Source organism: Tachyglossus aculeatus, chromosome 14 (assembly GCF_015852505.1).
Source record: "Tachyglossus aculeatus isolate mTacAcu1 chromosome 14, mTacAcu1.pri, whole genome shotgun sequence".
NCBI classification, from domain to species: domain Eukaryota; kingdom Metazoa; phylum Chordata; class Mammalia; order Monotremata; family Tachyglossidae; genus Tachyglossus; species Tachyglossus aculeatus.
Genome location: NC_052079.1, coordinates 21,116,993 through 21,138,170, shown reverse-complemented (window position 1 = coordinate 21,138,170; position 21,178 = coordinate 21,116,993). Strand labels below are relative to the sequence as shown.

The 21,178-nt window shown below is 41.5% G+C and overlaps 1 protein-coding gene across 1 annotated transcript in view; it reads right to left on the bottom strand.

Annotated features, from left to right (window-relative positions):
• TRHDE (thyrotropin releasing hormone degrading enzyme) overlaps positions 1 to 21,178 on the bottom strand; it is a 455,067-nt gene that overhangs the window by 340,903 nt on the left and 92,986 nt on the right. The window contains exon 4 of the mRNA XM_038756056.1: positions 4,920 to 5,046. Coding sequence (XP_038611984.1) covers positions 4,920 to 5,046 — 127 coding nt within the window. The remainder of the gene's footprint in view (positions 1 to 4,919; positions 5,047 to 21,178) is intronic.

Sequence of the window (21,178 nt, the reverse complement as noted above, 5' to 3'; positions counted from 1 at the left end):
TAGCCTCCCCAGCGCTTAGAACAGTGCTTGGCACATAGTAAGCGCTTAACAAATGCCATCATTATTATTATTAATTCCCATGTTACCAATGAGGAAGCTGAAGCACAGGAAAATTAAGTCACACAGCAGGCAAGTGACAGAGCCAGGATTAGAATCCACATCAGTCAATCATAATTATCGAGCATTTACTGTGCACAGAGCACTGTAGTAAGCTCTTGGGGGAGTACAATGCAGCAGAGTTGGTAGACACATTCCCGGCCCACATGGAGTTCTTCTGACTCCAAGCTCTATACTTTTCCACTAAACAGTGTGGCTTAGAATGAAAGAGCCGGGCTTGAGAGTCAGAGGTTGTGGGTTCCAATTCTGACTCCGCCACTTGCCAGCTATGTGACTTTGGGCAAGTCACTTAACTTCTCTGTGCCTCAGTTCCCTCATCTATAAAATGGGGAATGAGAGTGTGAGTCCCATGTCGGACAACCTGATAATCTTGTATCTATCTAGAACAGGGCTTAGCACCTAGTAAGCGCTTAACAAATACCATCACCATTATTATTATGATGATGATTATTATTCTCAATCTACCCAAATATGCAAGGGTGCCTGAAAAAAAAATCAGTGCAAGATTGACACAATAATATATATTCACTTCCCTACAGGATATTTTTTTATGTCAGATTGCATTCTCCTGTTCACTCATTATTAGTGAATGCAGTCTGACATAAAAAAATATCCTGTCTCTTCCAACCCAGTCTCCCACTAAACCTTCTTGAGGTTGGTTGTGACAAAAAGCAAAATGTATCATGTTCATAAATTAGCCCCATGAAAATCCGGGCTATGAATAATACAGTCCCTGTTGGTTTCAACTTTGTGTCTTTCACAAATTTCTGTAAAATATTCGGTATACCTTAGAGAAACAGTCAGATGTCTATGCTGTCAATTTCTCTTCTTTAATTTCATCCCCAGGAAATTATAATAAACTATTTGGATTAAATGGCCGAGTTTCCTTCGAAAAATACTTTCTGGCTTGCTTCACTTGACTTGTGGTTCCTCGCCCACAGTTGCTGTACTTATAAAGCATACAAATGATAAGTAAAGCATTTAGGTCATCTAAAAAAATGAAAGAACCATAATAGAAATTTTGGAAAAATCTAAAGAATGATTGAATAATAATGTGCTTTTCCTACAACTTAGATTTGTTTACTGAAACCCACACTATCTACAAAAGCAGCCTTTTAAACTTAACAATGCTGAGTGCCCCTGCCCTATGTTTTGGAAAAATCAGATTCAGTTGGCATTTTCAAGTATTTCCCTGGAATAATCTTCATAAAAAAGGCAGGAACAAGCCCCTTTGTCTTTGAGAGTGCAAATGCTCCAACATGGGGATTTTTGGTGAATTTTGGGATACCCTTAGAACAGTGCTCAGCACCTAGAACAGTGCTTTGCACATAGTAAGTGCTTAACAAATGCCATCATTATTATACCCTATTGGTGAATATTACAGCTACAAATGTCTGAAGACAAGTGAAGATGACACAACTACAATTTATTAAGAAAATAGTTATAAATAGATTCATTCATTCAATCGTATTTATTGAGCGCTTACTATACAGTTATAGATTCATTCATTCAGTCAATCGTATTTATTTAGTGCTTACTGTGTGCAGAGCACTGTACTAAGCGAAGAAATGGCTAGTGCAAAAATTTGGTAGGTATCTTTCTTTTTTCATTAAGACACCACTGAAGGTATTAGTGCTTAGAACAGTGCTTGACACATCTTATCTTATGCTATGGAGTTGTTTCCGACACGTAGCGACACCACGGACACATCTCTCCCAGAACGCCCCGCTCTCCACCTGCAATCGTTCCGGTAGTGTATCCGGGTAGTTTCCCTGGTAAAAATCCAGAAGTGGTTTACCACTGCCGCCTTCCGTGCAGTAAATTCGGGTCTCCACTTTTGACTCTCTCCGGTGCTGCTGCTGCCCAGCATGGGTGAGTTTGGACTTGTAGCAGATTGCCTTCCACTCGCTAGCCACTGCCCAAGCTAGGATTTGAGTGGGTAGGCCTCTGCTTGACTCTCCCTGTCATAGTCAAGACGGGTAGAGTACCAAAAACTCTCCAAGTGCCACCCTGAGAAGGGAGCTTGGTCCATAGTAAGCGCTTAACAAATACCATTATTATTATTACTGAACGCACTGCATGCAGAGCAATGTGCTAAGCAATTTGTATACAGTTGTAAATCCCTCCCCCTAGATTGTAAACTCCTTTTGAACAGGGGTCTCGCCTAGGGATCTGTTGGAGTCTCCCAAGCGTTTAGCAGCGTGGCTCAGTGGAAAGAGCGTGAGCTTGGGACTCAGAGGTCATGGGTTCGAATCCCGGCTCAGTCACTTGTCAGCTGGGTGACCTCGGGCAAGCCGCTTAATTTCTCTGTGCCTCAGTTACCTCATCTGTAAAATGGGATTAAGACTGTGAACCCCGTGTGGGACAACCTGATTACCTTTTATCCCCAGCGGGCAGGGGCTGTGTCCAACTTGATTTGCTTGTATCCACCCCTGCGTTTAGTACAGTGCCTGGCACAAAGTAAGCGCTTAACAAATGCCACAATTACTATTATGAGAAGCAGCGTGGCTCAGTGGAAAAGAACACGGGCTTTGGAGTCAGAGGTCATGGGTTCAAATCCCGGCTCTGCCAATTGTCAGCTGTGTGACTTTGGGCAAGTTACCTAACTTCTCTGTGCCTCACCTCATCTGTAAAATGGGGATTAAGACTGTAAACCCCCAGTGGGACAACCTAATCTCCTTATAACCTCCCCAGTGCTTAGAACAGTGCTTTGCACATAGTAAGCACTTAATAAATCCCATCATTATTATTATTGTGCATATATCTACAAGTTACATATTATAAATTATTTATTTATATTGATGTCTGTCTCTGCCTTTAGATTGTAAACTCAATGTGGGCAGAGAACGTGTCTATCAATTCTTGTATTGTACTCTCCCAAGTACTATGTACAGTGCTCTGCTCACAGTAAGTGCTCAATAAATACCACAGATAATGATGACGATGATGATGTATTCAATTCGCATTTCACAGATGAGGACTGAAGCACAGGGAATAATAATATTAATCATGATGGCATTTGTTAAGCGCTTACTATGTGCAAAGCACTGTTCTAAGCACTGCGCGGGGGGATACTAGGTGATTAGGTTGTCCCACAGGGGGCTCACCGTCTTAATCCCCATTTTGCAATTAAGTTAAGGGAAGTTAAGTCACACAGCAGGAATGTGGCAGAGCCAGGATTAAAACCCAAATCAATCAATCAATCAGGACACTGTACTAAGTGCTTGGGAGAGTACAATTCAGCAGAGTTGGTAGACAATTCCTAGCCCACACGGAGCTCTTCTGAATCCAAGGCCTGTACTTTTCCATTAGGCCACATCGCTTCTCAAACTACCAATGTGTGCAAATGTGTCTTTAAAAAATGATACACAAATGACACCATAGTATATATTTGCTTCCCTATATAAAATGAGTGTGGCAGAAGGCAAATCTAATGTCAATACAGTAGAAAAGTTCATTCAATAATAACGAGTGAACAAAGCTTTTTAGGAGGGAATATTGCATAGTTCAACTGAGAGCAAAGTAGAGAAACATAATCCTATCTGCTATAACTCAAAAGCTACCTAAGAGGTTACCTGAAGCTGTAAATGTTGATAATTACTTTTCTGAACAGGTCAGAAGAAGATACGAGGTTTATTTTCATTCAACCACTTGGCCCAGGTGCTGAATTTGCAAGCAAAAACCCTTGGTGAATTTCGTATTCAGGCTTCATGCTGAGAAATCCCAAACTATTTTCATGTGGGGTGAAGAACAGACTCGTCTTTCATGCGAAGAATTATGATCAGGTATTTATGCCCTAGGTACTTCAAAGGGTGATTTCAATATCACGAATACTAATTGAAAAGTTGTCAGGAGTCTAGAAAAACCCAAGCCTTTACCAATCATTCAGTGCCAATTGACTGGCGAAGACAAAGTAACTCACTGCTAGATCATGCTTATTAAATATGTATGTGGACACCCAGTTATAAGAATATCAATTACTTTATCTACCTTCCTTCTAATACTGATAACACTTCATGGCAAGCTAGTTCTTGAATGAAGTAGACCTGTACTCCAGAGAAAAAAGGCTGGAGTGCAAACTCTAACACTTCTGATCAAGCAATCGCTTTATTCTTGCTGTCGACAAATACTTTCTTCTCCTTCTTGATCAAACATGTTCTTGGGAAAGAGGAAAATAAAGAAAGAAGAAATAACTACGCTGTATAATAGTCCAGTGTGAGGAAAAAAAGAAGTAACTGCAGAAATGTTAGAGGCTTATTTTTTTTGTAGTTCTTTGAAGACAAGCGGCTGCGTCTGACAGTCAACGCAGTATCAGTAAGTTATAAAAAGAGCTAAATGTATTAAGGCCCATTAAAGAGAAAAGAAGTACATAAGTATATAACAGCATATGACTTCCTTAAATGTTGCAAAGTTTATGCTTGGTAAATTGGTTTTTTTAAAAAAAATTCGGATTCTGCCTCTTGCTGAGCCATCAAAATATCAACATAACTGAACACATGTAGCCTGAGGGTTATCTAATGAAAGTAAGGCAGACATGCTGGCAGCAGAAGAGCAGAAATGAATCACGCAGACTTTTTCTTCTAGGGATTTACAAAGAGGACCTTAAAGTAGGAGTACAAAAAGCAAAATAACGCCCCTGCCTTTATCTTCTCAGAAGAATCAGGAATGTTTACGTTCACGATCCTTAAAACTTGACCGGAGAGGGATTTCACCATTAATCGTGTTATTCCTATTTATTCTTTAGACTAGATTCCACCTTGAGTAAGCTCCTGGTCTAATTTACTAATTAAACAAAGACTTACCTAATTTAGGCAGGGAATAGGGCACTTTAAAGTAATCTTCATAAAACTCTATAAGCCTCTTTGTTATATGAAGAGCATAATCCCCAGATCCTCTTCTTACTGCATCAGGTCTTGCATATAATCGTACCTAATTAAAAATTAAAAGAGACAAAAAGAAAATTAAGTGACTTTAGCCTTCACATGTCAAACTTCTGTCAGGACTGCAAAGATGAACTGCAAAGGGAAGCAGTGTGGCCTAGTGGAGCCTGGGAGCTAATCTAATCCTAATTCTAATCCCAGCTCCACTGCTTGTCTGCTGTGTGACCTTGGGCAAGTCGCTTAAGTTCTCTGTTCTTCAGTTTCCTCAACTGCAAAATGGGGATTCAAGAGCTGATCTCTCAGTTGGACTGTGGAACAAGGGGCTGTATCTGGCCTGATACATTTGTATCTATGAGAAGCAGCTTGGCTGTGGGAAAGAGCCCGGGCTTTGGAGTCAGTGGTCATGGGTTCAAATCCCAGCTCTGCCAACTGTCAGCTGTGTGACTTTGGGCAAGTCACTTCACTTCTCTGGGCCTCAGTTCCCTCATCTGTAAAATGGGGATTGACTGTGAGCCCCCCGTGGGACAACCTGATCACCTTGTATCCCCCCAGCGCTTAGAACAGTGCCTTGCACATAGTAAGCGCTTAATAAATGCCATCATCATTATTATTATTATTACCCCAGTGCTTAGAACAGTGCTGGACACATAGTAAGCACTTAACAAAATCCAGAAAAAAAGATATTCACCAACATTCCTTATTCTCACAGAACTCACTAGTGTTGTGCATTTATCCATCAGGCTTATGTGGAAGGACCCAAATTTGGATAATTAAAGTTACAGAGCTGGGAAAGTGATGATTTCCTAGTTTTAAGTGTTGCCAATTAAAGGTTTATCATACCTGTGGAAATAAATATTCCAGTCAATCTCTTCCAAGTGTTTGCTAGAGATATGATGGTACAGTGGATTAGTAACAATGGGCCTCTGCCAGCTTTGAAAATGGGCAGGAGGCCGAGGCTCAGTAGGGGAGAGAGTTCATGATTTGTTAAAGGCGCATTTTAGTAAACCCAGGCATCACTACCAAGCTGAGAAAAACATCATTCTTTTCTCTGGCACTGACATCATTATCCTGGAAGGGCCAACTAAATCGCAGATGCAACCATTTATAAAGTCTTTCATGTAAATAGGCCATTAAACGTTCCTCAAGTCACTCCACAACTGCTTCAGACCTCTACAGCCAAAAGATGTAAATAAAATAAAGTTCTGCATATTTCCAACACAGCTCACATAGTTAATATTGATTTAAAAGAAATATGTTTGCATCGTATCGAGTACTCAGCTGGAAAAGGCCTGAGGAAATGTTACACAAAAGCCTTCACAAAGCATAAAAAAGTCTGAAAGAAAATGAGCTTTCTTTCTGTCCACAGAACCTATTTATTCATGTAGTCTTTTTCTTTCCGACAGCCTAAAAAGCATTTTCACATATTCATTCTTTAATTCTCACCTTATCCCTGGGAAGAACACATTTACATTCCCATTTTTGCAGATAAGAAAAGGAGAGACAGGAAAAGGGTAAAGGATTGTCCTTTATGACTGAGGGAGCAGCAGAGTTTAGCACTTGCTAAATAGTAAATATTCTTGCTAATGACTCTACAAAGAAAAAAAGAAGGAAGGTAGGGCGGTGCCCCTATCATTGCCGTTAGCTTTAATACTAATTATGTTCAGCAGCGTGGCTCAGTGGAAAGAGCCCGGACTTTGGAGTCAGAGGTCATGGGTTCAAATCCAGCTCCGCCAATTGTCAGCTGTGTGACTTTGGGCAAGTCACTTCACTTCTCTGTGCCTCAGTTACCTCAACTGCAAAATGGGGATTAAGATTGTGAGCCCCCCGTGGAACAACCTGATCACCTTGTAACCTCTCCAGCGCTTAGAACAGTGCTTTGCACATAGTAAGCGCATAATAAATACCATCATTATTATTATACTCTACTATTTCTCCTATCTGCAGTATATTTAACATCTGTCTCCCTCTCTGGACTGTAAACTCTTTGCGGGCAAAGGTCACATCTCCCCACTCGGGTTTTAGTTTCCCAAGTGCTTAGTAGAGGGTAAGAATAATAATAATAATAATAATAATAATAATAATGGCATTTGTTAAGTGCCTACTATGTGCCAAGCACTGTTCTAAGCACTGGGGGGGATACAAGGTAATCAGGTTGTCCCACATAGGGCTCACAGTCTTAATCCCCATTTTACAGTTGAGGTAACTGAGGCACAAAGAAGTTAAGTGACTTGCCCTAAGTCACAGTGCTGACAAGTGGTAAAGCCGGGATTTGAACCCATGACCTCTGACTCCCAAGCCCGTGCTCTTTCCACTGAGCCACGCAGCTTTGCGCACAGTACACACTCAGTAGAAACAATAATAATTGTCACATTTGTTAAACACTTACTGTGTGTCAAGCACTGTATTAAGTACTAGCTGCATTAGAAGCATTGTGGCTTAGGAGAAAGAGCACAGGCTTGGGAATCAGAGGTCATGGGTTCTAATCCCGACTCTGCTGCTTGTCAGTTGTGTGACCTTGGGTAGGTCACTTAACTTCTCTGTGCCTCAGTTACCTCATCTGTAAAATGGGGATGAAGACTGTGAGACCCATGTGGGACAAGTTGATTATCTTCTATCTACCCCAGTGCTTAGAACAGTGCTTGGCACATAGTAAGCGCTTAGCAAATACCAAAATTATAATTATTATTATTAAGTACTGGGGTGGATAGAAGCAAATTGCATTGAACACAGACACCGTCCCACTTGGGGCTCACAGTCCCAATCCCCATTATACAGATGAGGGAACTGAGGCCCAGAGAAGTGAAGTGACTTGTCCAAGGTCACACAGCTAGCTGACAAGTGGTGGAGGCAGGATTAGAACCCACAACCTTCTCTAGCCACCACTCCATGCTGTTTCTACCATTGATTGACTGCTTGACTGATTGACAAATGGGTTGAAATGGCTCCGAGCATTGAAGGTGGGCTTGTGGGGAGACAAGAAACAGACAAGCAATTCCCTGTTCCACATGGTGCTCATAGTCTAAGTAGGAGGGAGAACAGGTATTCAATTCCAATTTTCTGATGGGGAAACTGAGGCCCAGAGAAGTCAAGTGACTTGGCCAAGACCACAGAGCAGACAAATGATAAAGCCGGGATTAGAATCTGTGGAAAGTGATGTAATGGAACTGCCATACCTGAGCCAAGGCCCCACCATTTGGTGGGAACTTTGCCCTTAACTGAAGTAACACCTTTCTGAGGAATATGAAGGGAATTTTTTAAATGTTAATAGAAAAGTTGAAAAGGTTCCTTCCTGTTTGGAGAATCCTTTAGAGTGGCTGAATTTTACTGCTGACCATTGAAAGTGTGTCAACAAGCTCTGGTCTCTGAGAATCAGATAACCTTATCTGTGTCAGTGATTGAAATGTGCATTTAGGGGAGGAAGAGGGGCTATTGTCTTGGGTATAAATGTAACCTAATAAGTGCCTTCGGGGTTTTACACTGATCACCTCCCGAGGTGTGGTGTCTGACCATTCTGCAGAATAAAATTTGAAGACGTTCTGAATCATGTATGTGTCTCACTGACCATGCAGAGCAAAGAACAGGCATGATTTTATATGCAACAAATCCAGCATGACCTAAAGGGAGGCCATCTGTCAATCAATGGTATTTATAATAATAATAATAACGGTATTTGATAAGCGCTTACTATGTGCAAAGCACTGTTCGAAGCGCTGGGGAGGTTACAAGGTGATCAGGTTGTCCCACAGGGGGCTCACAGTTTTAATCCCCATTTTACACATGAGGTAACTGAGGCACAGAGAAGTTAAGTGACTTGCCCAAAGTCACACAGCTGATAGCTGGCAGAGCTGGGATTTGAACCCATGATCTCTGACTCCAAAACCCTTGCTCTTTCCACTGAGCCACGATTTGTTAAGCATCAAGCACTGCTCTAAGTGCTGGGGTAGGTACACGATAAGCAGGTTGTCCCACTTTGGGCTTACAGTCTTAATCCCCATTTTACAAATGAGGTAACTGAGACACAGAGAAGTTAAGTGACTTGCCCGAAGTCACACAGCTGATAAATGGTGGAGCTGGAATTAGAACCCATGACCTTTGACTCCCAAGCCCATGCTCTTTCCACTAAGCCATGCTGCATCTCTTTACTTATATTTACTGAGTACTGACTGTGAGCAGAGCACTGTATTAAGCACTTGGGAGAGTACAATATAATAGTGGATAATAATAATAAAAATAATAATGGCATTTATTAAGCACTTACTATGTGCAAAGCATTGTTCTAAGCACTGGGCAGGTTACAAGGTGATCCTGTTGTCCCACAGGGGGCTCACAGACTTAACCCCCATTTTACAGATGAGGGAACTGAGGCCCAGAGAAGTTAAGTGACTTGCCCAAAGTCACACAGCTGACAATTGGCGGAGCCGGGATTTGAACCCGTGACCTCTGACTCCAAAGCCCGGGCTCTTTCCACTGAGCCACGCTGCTTCTCAAAGGATAGACACATTCCTTGTCTACAGCAGCCTTACAGCATTGTAGCCTAGTGGATAGAGCACAGGCCTGGGAGTTAGAAGGACCTGGTTTCTAATTCCTGCTCCACCACTTGTCTGCTGTGTGACCTTGGGCAAGTCACTTCACTCCTCTGTGCCTTGGCTACCTCATCTGTAAAATGGTGATTAATATTGTGAACCCCAGAAGCAGCATGGCACAGTGGATAGAGCCCAGTTCCGGGAATTCGTTCATTCATTCATTCAATCATATTTATTGAGTGCTTACTGGGTGCAGAGCACTGTACTAAGCGCTTGGGAAGTACAAGTCGGCAACATATAGAGACGGTTCCTACCCAACAACGGGCTCACAGCTAGAAGGGGGAGACAGAAAACGAGACAAAACATGTAGACAGGTGTCAAAATTGTCAGTACAAATAGAATTAAAGCTCTATGCACATAACAAAATAAATGGAATAGTAAAAATGTACAAGTAAAATAAACAGAGTAATAAATCTGTACAAATATATATACAAGTGCTGTGGGGAGGGAAAGGAGGTACGGCGGGGGGGATGGGGAGGAGGAGAGGAAAAAGGGGGCTCAGTCTGGGAAGGCCTCCTGGAGGAAGTGAGCTCAGAAGGTCATGGGTTCTAATTCAGCTCTCCTATTTGTCTGCTGTGAGATGGTGGGCAAGTAACTTAATTTTTCTGTGCCGCAGTTACCTCATCTGTAAAATAGGGGTTGAGCCTGTGAGCCCCACCTGGGACAGTGATAGTAGCTAACCCAGCTTGCTTGAATTTATTCATTCATTCAATCATATTATTGAGCACTTACTGTGTTTCTCAGTTCAACCTTCCCTTTCTCTATCATCCCCTACTGCTCTCATCCCACTCTATCTCCTTTGCTCCCAATCCCTCACATTTCCCTCCTACTTGTTCCCTTCACTTTTCCTTTTCTCCCTTCATGCAAACGTCTCTGTCCCCACTCACCTCTCTATTCTTATTTCATACCCTTCTCCCCTCTTTCCCTTTATGTAGTCCCTTCTCCTTTCTTCTCTTCTTCCTCCCCATCCCCATTCCCCTCAGCTTCCTCTTTATCTCTCCTACCTCCTGCTCTCTCTCTTTGCCGAATCTTGTTTGACTTTTTGACCTTCCATCTCAAATGGGACTTGCTCTGGGCATCTGCTTGTTTCTGATTTTCTTTTTAGAAAAGCACAGTCCCTCCAAGCAGCTTTCCTTCCTATCCACAAGGGGAGTGGATTTCCTTAGGCTGCCTCTTTTATATCTAGTAACTTTGAAAATATTTTTTTAACAACTGGCAAAGACAAGGAAGGGATCTCCTTTACAGCTTTCACCCAATCATGCAATTTCATCGGGCACTTTTTAATGAATTAGCCTAATTTCCACCTTCTATAGCTTTCTATTTGACCTTTGGCTGCTGCAAGGGTTTTTTGTTTAGCTAACTTGGAATCACCTTACCATTCCTGCCCTTCCTCTACACATTCATACCTTCTTTATCCATTAGACTGTACAGAGATTAGGGCTTCCCTAGCCCACCAGAATCTGTTTGGACATTTTCTCAGTGATGAGATCTGCCTGTATGGAGTCGATGTGGTCAGGGTATCAATCAATCACTCATTTATTCATTCATTCAATCATATTTATTGAGCACTTACTGTGTGCTCAATACAAGAATACAAGACAAGGAAGGGATCTCCTTTTCAGCTTTCACCCAATCATGCAATTTCATCGGACACTTTTTAATGAATTAGCCTAATTTCCACCTTCTATAGCTTTCTATTTGTACTGTACTTTCTATTGTACTATACTAAGCACTGTACTAAGCGCTTGGGAAGTACAAGTCGGCAACATATAGAGACGGTCCCTACCCAACAATGGGCTCACAGTCTAGAAGAACGGGCTCAATCACTCAATAGTATTTATGGTGCAGAAGACCACATTAAACACTTAGACTGAAGAGACACAGTCCTGGACTTTAAGGGAGGGAGACAGTGGGAATACAGTCACCAAAACAATTTACAGAGTGGAGGGAAAAAGGGAAAAGGGGATTCGTTAGTAGAGTAGTATTTAAGTAAGTCACTATGTTCAGAAATCTATGGATAATAATAATTATAAATAATAAATAAATAATGATGGCATTTATTAAGTGCTTACTATGTGCAAAGCACTGTTCTAAGCACTGGGGAGGTTACAAGGTGATCAGGTTGTCCCACGTGGGGCTCACAGTCTTCAGCAGCGTGGCTCAGTGGAAAGAGCACAGGCTTTGGAGTCAAAGGTCATGGGTTCAAATCCCCGCTCTGCCAACTGTCAGCTGTGTGACTTTGGGCAAGCCACTTAACTTCTCTGTGCCTCAGTTACTGCATTTGTAAAATGGGGATTAAAACTGTGAGCCTCCCGTGGGACAACCTGATCACCTTGTAACCTCCCCAGCGCTTGGAACAGTGCTTTGCACATAGTAAGTGCTTAACAAATACCATCGTTATTATTATTATTATCCCCATTTTACAGATGAGGTAACTGAGGCCCAGAGAAGTTAAGTGACTTGCCCAAGGTTACACAGCTGACGGTTGTAAGTACAACAGGGCACAGTTGTAGCAGAAGAGACAAAATAATAGTTGGGGGATATAATCTGAGGGAAAGTGAAATTAATTGGGGAGGGCTTCCAGGAGGAGATGTGATTTCATAAGAGCTTTGCAGATAAGAAGAGCAGAGGTCTGGCCAGTTTGAAGGGGGAGCAAATTCCAGGCCTGAGTGAGAGAGACGAGTGATTAGGAAGAGAGCAATCTGAGTGTAGAGGGAGAGGAGACTGGATAAGTAGAGGAGAGGAGAACTGAGACATTATACTGTCAATTTGCTATCTGTGAAAAGTTCACTTTGGAGCTGAACTTATCAATTTGGGTTGTTCAGATGGAGCAAATCAACTGGATAATTGTTCAATCCTTCCTAGCCAGGCCGGGCAACGGATTCTTTTAATCAGGACGAGGCAAGCGTGTAAAGGATTTCGAGGTCAATAGTTCAGATTGAAAGTTTGGGGAAATTAAGAGATTTCTGAGGAAAACGGTAACCCAGTTAAAGTGGCACTTTAGGAAGGTGATTTTGGCTGGAACATAACCCGTGGAGACAGGAAGACAACGGAGAAAGAGATGGTAATGCACGGATAAGATATACTGAGAGCATAACCCAAGCCTATAAGGGGAACCAAAAAGAATATACTCAGAGTTCTTCAAATTCGATACCTAAAAAACCCTAATTGATCATTCTATAAAGACGAGGGACCCAACCCGAAGGAGAGCAAGCAGAGGATTTTGCAATCTAAGACACAGTGAGAGAACTGCCCATGAAGAGGAAATAATTGAGGTACTGAGATATAAAGCCTGCCTTCTGGGCAGTGCCAAGCAGCCTTTGAAGAGGGGAAAGGAGGACAGTCAATATTTGTGGATACAATATTTTATATCAACCTTGAGCCTTTATCTGTCTTTCTTGTTGTTCTTGAGTGTGGCACTCACTTCTGTCATAAAGACCACTGCAGTCTTTGGTAAATTACTAAAGAGATGTACTAACAGTATTAGTGGTGATAGTAATTATCATTACTATCATAACTGTCTCCCCCTTCTAGACTGTGAGCCTGTTGTTGGGTAGGGACCGTCTCTATATGTTGCCAACTTGTACTTCCCAAGCACTTAGTACAGTGCTCTGCACACAGTAAGTGCTCAATAAATACAATTGAATGAATGAATTAATTATTAAGCACTTACTGGCTGTTAAGCACGAAGAAATAACATCCTGTCTACTTGTTTTGTTGTCTGTCTCCCGCTTCTAGACTGTGAGCCCATTGTTGGGTAGGAACCGTCTCTATATGTTGCTGATTTGTACTTCCCAAACGCTTAGTACAGTGCTCTGCACACAGTAAGCGCTCAATAAATACGATTGAATGAATGAATGAAATTAGACTTAAAAATAAGGAAGGAAAGGGGTGTGAGAGACACGTAAAGAGGAAATCAAACTATAAAAACACAAAATCAGTATAAAAGGCAAAATATATTATTATTCATCTACATCCTTGTTTTCAGAAATCCCAGGTTTACAGAAAGATAGGTGCTACTTCTAAAATAACGGCCAAAAGGGCTAAATTTAACAGAAGGCACAGTAAGCATTTGTTATCAATCAGTGGTTTTCATCAAGTGCTTACTATGTGGAGAGCACTCTCCTAAGCACCTGGGAGAATATAAAGTTATATTTTAAAACTCTAGGAAAGTAAATTTTAGGTTACTTTTACGGCCTTCCCTTGTCTTGGAGGCAGTGGGTTGGAATCACTCGAAATAATTGACTGTGGTGGGAATGGATTCAAGGCACAATCAAAGGAGACATTATAAGAACTACATCAATTTCAAATGCAGCCATCACATTAGAAGAACCATTTTCTTGACGCATGATTTAACATTATCAACCTTTTTATTAAAACCACGTTTTTCCAACATAGAATCTGATATTATATATATGGTTCTGACCCTCAAGTTTCTTCAAAAGACCCTTCTCTGCGGACCTGTCTTTGACGCGAGGGACCATGTCCTTTACACACGGCACATCGTAGGTGCTCTACAGACACTTGGGTTGCCTGATTGATAGAGGAATTAAGAATTCTATCCTTCACGTTTTTATTAAGTGCTTCCCTTCATTGCACTCTGGGCTGCATTTAAAAAACTTCTTCCCTGTTCTACATACTTGCCCAAGAATCTCCACTTCCAATTATCTGGCCTTTCCCTTAACTCCCCAAGAATGTGATATTTACTGGTTTTAGGGCTTGAAAATTTCAGGCTGGCAAGAATAAAGGAACACTGGGGGCCATAAAAAGGAAATAAACTTGGCAAATACATGCCCTCTCCGGTTATAAAATTCAATGCTTCTAAGCTAGACTATCTTTCAATGGGCAGCCGCTTAGGGCAGTGGAATTTGTATCTTCTCACCTGTTCAGGCTCTTCAATGTTCCCCCAAATCCGATCATCCATTAACATTTCCTTAGCACCCCGAGGGAGTTGCACATTCTACTGCATTTGCAAAATCCCCTCCAGAGGCCATCTGGCTGGGTGGAGAGTAGCCTTCTTCTGAATTGGCATCCCCAGAGCATTCCTAACTTTCCTATGGTTTTAGAAAAACTATCCATCTATAAATCAATAGCATTAATTGATCATCTACAGTGGACAGAATGTTGTCCTAAGGACTTGAGGGATTACAATAGAATTAATACTCTGGATACACACCCTCCAGGAGGGTACAATATAGCAAGGGGAGACAGACATTGAAATAAATTACAGATAGGAAGAAGTGAGGCTTTGTCAATAGCATTTATTGATCATCTACAGTGGACAGAGTGTTGTCCTAAGGACTTGAGAGATTACAATAGAATTAATACTCTGGATACACACCCTCCAGGAGGGTACAATATAGCAAGGGGAGACAGACATTGAAATAAATTACAGATAGGAAGAAGTGAGGCTTTGTCAATAGCATTTATTGATCATCTACAGTGGACAGAGTGTTGTCCTAAGGACTTGAGAGATTACAATAGAATTAATACTCTGGATACACACCCTCCAGGAGCTTACAATATAGCAAGGGGAGACAGACATTGAAATAAATTACAGATAGGAGGAAGTGAAGCTTTGTAAATGTAAATGGGGGAGAGTGGACCGTGGGGACTTGAGTGCTTAGGTTGGGGCTGACATAGCAGTTGGGGGGGATAGATATTAGAAATAATCAGGGAACGCCTCCGGGAGGAGATTTGATGCTAGAAGGACTTTAAAAATGTTAAAGGGAGAGTCGTGGCCTATTATATCATGGGGTGGGCAATGTCAGACAGTGGAGAGGGCATGACCAAGATGGCGCATAGCAGGAGAGATGAGAATGAGGCATAAGGAATAGGTTAGCTTGAGAGGAGCAAACTTATTTATAGTTTATAGGGCTTACAGGGATCTCAAGTTTCAGAGCAGAGGCTAGAAAGGAATGGGAGGTTGGTACCTAGCCCATTGTTAGGAGGAGAAAAACAGAAGGGAAGCAGCATGGCCTAATGGAAACAGCTCACACCTGGGAGTCTGAGGACCTGGGTTCTAATCCCAGCTCTACTGTTCGCTTGTTCGGTGACCTTAAGTCACTTAACTTCTCGGACCTTAGTTTTCTCATCTGTAAAGTGGGAATGAAATCCCTGTTCTCCCTCCTTCTCAGACTGTAAACCCCATAAGGGGTAGGGACTGTGTCTGACCTGATTTTCTCGTATCTACTATAGTGCTTGGCATGTAGAAAGGACTGCACAAACAGCACAGTTATTATTAAGTCTTGAATGGCTTCGCTTGCAGGGCCTGTGGGAATGATTACTCCCCTCAGGACTCAAGGAAACCCATGAATTTAGTTCAACTGTATGAGTCAACAACGATGGTCTAAGATCTTCAGACAAACCCTTTTCCATTCATCTACTGGGAAAGAGAGCTGTCAGACACTAAGGTATAATCAGACGATGCACAACTTTAAAAGAAAAATTATTTTTCTTCCTGACAAAAGAGGTGAACTCAAAGCATTGTTGCTATTTTGAACTCAAATAACAACGTCTTTCTGATGTCAAATCGTCTTTGCTGGTCGGAATCATTTAATGAAGTTTGAAAAGGCTGGCATAAAGTTCAATTAAAATGTCAACAATTGGAGTTTTTAGCAGAGTTGAGTCCTCAAGAAGGCTTTGGAGCAGATTATCATTGTGGGGGGCAGGGGAAGGAAAAAAAATGATCTGGAGTCTTTAGCTATTAAGCTGCATTAGTTTAGGGAGGGTCGAATTTATTCCTGAGCATCACAGCAGATTGACTCAATTCATAAACAAATGCAACTAATTCAAGGTTAGTTTCTACATACAGTGGCTCATTTTCCCTATTTAAAATACATTGCCTCTAAAATACATGATGTAATTTTAATATTCCCAGTTTAATTTATGCCCCAGGGGTCAACAGAGGTAGCAACTGTGATATAAGGATGCATCCTTGATTTTCTAGAGGTATGACTGTTTACCATGGCACTCTGGTCACTTTCACTAGGTGGCTTTTTGGAAACAAAATATTATACCACAGAGAGGTTTTTTTTTTAATCTGCTCCGAGAATATTCTCATGCTACCTTCTCTATACTCACCATGTATAATAACGATCATCATCATCATCATCATCATAGATTACTTTCACACTACGAAAGCTAAGCCCTGTACTAAACACTAGGTAGTTAAGCCAGTCAAATAAGACACAGTCCCTGTCCCACATTGGACACACAGTCTAAGGGAGAGGGACAACAGGTGTTTAATTCCCATTTTATGGATGAGTGTCTGCTGTGGGACCTTGGGCAAGTCCCTTGGTCTCTGTGCCTCAGTTACCTCATCTGTAAAATGGGGACTGGTACTATGAGCCCTACGTGGGACAGGGACTGTGTCCCACACAATTTGCTTCTATCCACTTAGTAGAGTGCCTGTCCCACAGTAAGCACTTAACAAGTGCCACAATTATTTTTAAGTTAGATGATTTGCACTAAATCACATAGCAGGAAGGTGTCAGAGCTGGGATTACAACCTAGGTCCCCTAATTTGTACCTACCTATCCCAAGGCTTAGAACAATGTTTGACATACAGTAAGTGCTTAGCAAATGACATTAAAAAAACCCAAAAAAACAAAAAACCTCCCAGTCCTGGGCACTTGCGGTTAGACCATCCTACTTCTAAACTGCAGTTACTTTTTCTCAATATCTTCCATAATGGCTGTACTCCCTAAAATCCTTTGAATTGTTTTTTTTTTTTTTCCCCTTGGTAAAAGGAGAAAAGATAACGAGGCTATGGAGACTGCCAAATCTACTCAGAAATAAACACCTTTTCTTGATCTCAAATTCATTATACAGCAGGGACAATCACTAAAATAGGCTGGCAAAATATTACAATGTGCTTTGTGGATACCAAGGGAACTACTTATCATTGTAAAAAGGCTACTTTCAACAGCGCTTTCAGTAATCACATATAATAGCACATCGGAACCCTTTTGAGGCTTCAGTATTAGAGCTACAACAAATATTTGATAAGAATTAACGTTCAAAGAAAAACCATCTTGGAGTCACCAGAAGATCACTGATCATTTTAGTAGTATGATCGAAAAAGAAAGCCACACACACACAGACACTCACACTGCAATACTATTGCATTAAAATGCAAAATCTGCCCAGAAGAATTCTGCATATGAAGAGCCAATTGACTCCAAAGCCATTTTTTGAGCATCAGGATTTTAGAAAGGGAAATTAACTCCCTCATTCAGCGGTAGTCAATCATATAAAAGAGGGAAAAATGAAGCTTGGATGAGATCTGACAATTTAGTATCCCCATCTTTTCCCTTCCCCCAGCTCATCTTTCTTCTTCCCCATCTGCCACCCAAAAGTCTACCGAACGAAAACAGCTTTTAAGAAAAGATCGCCCATTCAGGTTGCATCAGGGTCAAATGGAAACGTTCACCTCGGCTCCCCCCATAACCAAGGTAGGCTTTCTGAGAGCAGAGATGGCCACCTTTGAGCTGGAGCAATCAACACAGCCACAATTATGAAATAATACTCCACAAGCAATTTAAAGAAATGCTTTGAGAATCGCTTTCTCTGACTGTTGTCAATATGCTATAATCTTTCCACCTAGTTTGGGGCAGAAGTTATTTTCTGGACCAGGGATTCATTCCCTTTAACCCAGTGAAACATTATGGGCAAGTCACTTAACTTCTCTGGGGCTCAGTTTCCTCATCTGTAAAATGGGGATGAAATACTTGTTCCCTTCCCTTTTAGAGCAAGAACCCTACGTGAGACGAAGACTGTATCTGAACTGTATTTAACTGAACTTTAATTCTATTTGTTCTGATGACTTGACACCTGTCCACATGTTTTGTTTTGTTGTTTGTCTCCCCCTTCTAGACTGTGAGCCCGTTGTTGGGTAGGGACCGTCTCTATATGTCACCAACTTGTACTTCCCAAGCGCTTAGTACAGTGCTCTGCACACAGTAAGCGCTCAATAAGTACCATTGAATGAGTGAATGAACTGTATGTAAAGTATCTACTCCAGTGCTTCGTACAGTGCTTAGCGCATAGTAAGCACTTAGCAAATAGCACAGTTATTATTATTGTTGTAGCTGTTGTTGCTGTTTATGGGTACTAACCTATTTTTCTTCTATTTTAGGTTTTATTACTAGACCAAAAATGCTAAATTTTCAGTTATTCACACACTTCACAGAATACCCTAAAAGTATAACTACGGAAACTGAGAAGCAGAATGGCTTGGTGGAAAGACCATAGACCTGGGAATCAGAGGACCTGAGTTCTAATCCCGCCTCTGCCAATTGCTTGTTATGTGACCTTGGGCAAGTCATGTGATTTCTCTGTGCCTCAGTTTCCTCATCTCTTAAAGGGGGATTCAATACCTGATCTTCCTCCTACTTAAGACTGTGAATCCCATGCAGGTCAGGGACTGCGTCCAACCTGTAACCCAGCATTTAGAACAGTGCTTGACACAAATTAAGCACTTCACAACATAATAATAATAAAAACTAAGGAAACGATGTAGCGTTTTCCAGAACACTTTCCATCTGCTGTAAATTATTAAAGATTTCTTTACAGCTTCTCCTTGTCTCCTCAAAGCAATGTCTTTGTGCTTGGTTGTGCTCTATTTTCCTACTAGAAAATCCGGGTGCACTCATTTTTTAACCGGTCAATCAATCATATTTATTGGGTGATATGCATGGGACACTCTACTAAGCACTTGGGAGATTAGTGTGGTTCAGTGGAAAGAGCCCGGGCTTTGGAGTCAGAGGTCATGGGTTCAAATCCCGGCTCTGCCAATTGTCAGCTGTGTGCCTTTGGGCAAGTCACTTGACTTCTCTGTGCCTCAGTTACCCCATCTGTAACATGGGGATTAAGACTGTTATCACCCCCGTGGGACAACCTGATCACCTTGTAACCTCCCCAGTGCTTAGAACAGTGCTTTGCACATAGTAAGTGCTTAATAAATGCCATCATTATATAATGGAGTTGGTACACTCATTCCCTGCCAACAAGAAGCTGCCGGCAGAAACCGTGGGAATAGTTGCTTCCCTTGCATCAAGGCTTTGTGAACGTTAGGAAATAAGGACACAGAGTTGAAAACAGAGTCCCACCCAAGGGACAAGCTCATTAATGCAACAAGGATTCTACTTAATTGCAGAGATAGAGGAGGATGTATTGATCATGTGTCCGTCTTTTAGCCGCGCAGACCTGTGTAATATCCTCTTTGAAAGTGAAGGGCAGTGTTATTTACGGAGGCTAGGCGATGCACACATTAAACCTTACGACACGACAAAGGACAGCCTTTTTGTGTGCACAATGTGGCTGGGATGATGGGTCTTAAATTTGGACTTTTCAGCCACAGACAAACTCATAAGAAGCTTTGCTTCACCTATGCTTTTGAGCCTTAAACACACTGACACTAACCCCAGCCCCGCTGCATTTATGTAAACATCCTTATACTGTACAATTTCTCTTATACGCAATCTAATTTAATGTCTGTCTTTCCCTACAGATTGTAAACTCTTGTGGGCAAGGATTGTGTGAACCAAATCCATTGTACTGAATTTCTCTAAGTCCTAGTACTGTGCTCTACACATATTAAGCACTCAATAAATATCATTGATTATTGATTAATCAATGGTGTCTTCTTTGAAAATAGACAACTATCGATATGGAAGCAAGAGGGAATAAATGCATGGTTGAGTGGAGTTGTGGGAGAGAGGAGTCGAATATTTATTTATTTATTTTACTTGAACATATCTATTATATTTATTTTATTTTGTTAGTATGTTTGGTTTTGTTCTCTGTCTCCCCCTTTTACACTGTGAGCCCACTGTTGGGTAGGGACTGTCTCTATATGTTGCCAACTTGTACTTCCCAAGCACTTAGTACAGTGCTCTGCACACAGTAAGCACTCAATAAATATGATTGATTGATTGATTGATAGAATAAGTGTGGAAAATACACACTCACTGCTGTATTTTGTTTTAATGTTACTTGTTTAGTGCTTACTACACGTCAAACATTGTCCTAATTGTTGGGGGTAGATACAGCAGCATCTGTATGATGAGATGAGAAGCAGCGTGATTCATTGGAACAAGCCCAGGCTTGGGAGTCAGAGGTCATGGGTTCTAATCCCGGCTCTACCACATGTCTGCTGTGTGACCTTGGGCAAGTCACTTAACTTCTCTGAGCCTCAGTTCCCTCATCTGTAAAATGGGGATTAAGACTGTGAGCCCCACGTGGGACAACCTGATCACCTTGTATCCCCCCAGTGCTTAGAACAGTGTTTTGCACATAGTAAGCACTTAACAAATGCCATCATTATTATTATTATACAAATTAATCAAGACAGATATGGTCCCAGTATAACTTGGAGGGAGACCATTTATTGAATCTCCATTTTCAGGTAAGGAAACTGAGGCATAATGTTAAATGACTTGCCCAACATCACATTAGAATAATAATAATAATTTTGGTTTTTGTTAAGCGCTTACTGTGTGCCAGGAAAGCACTTAGTACACTAAGGGCTGGGGTGGATACAAGAAAATGAGGTTGGACCCAGTTCCTGTCCCACATGGGGCTCACAATCTTAAT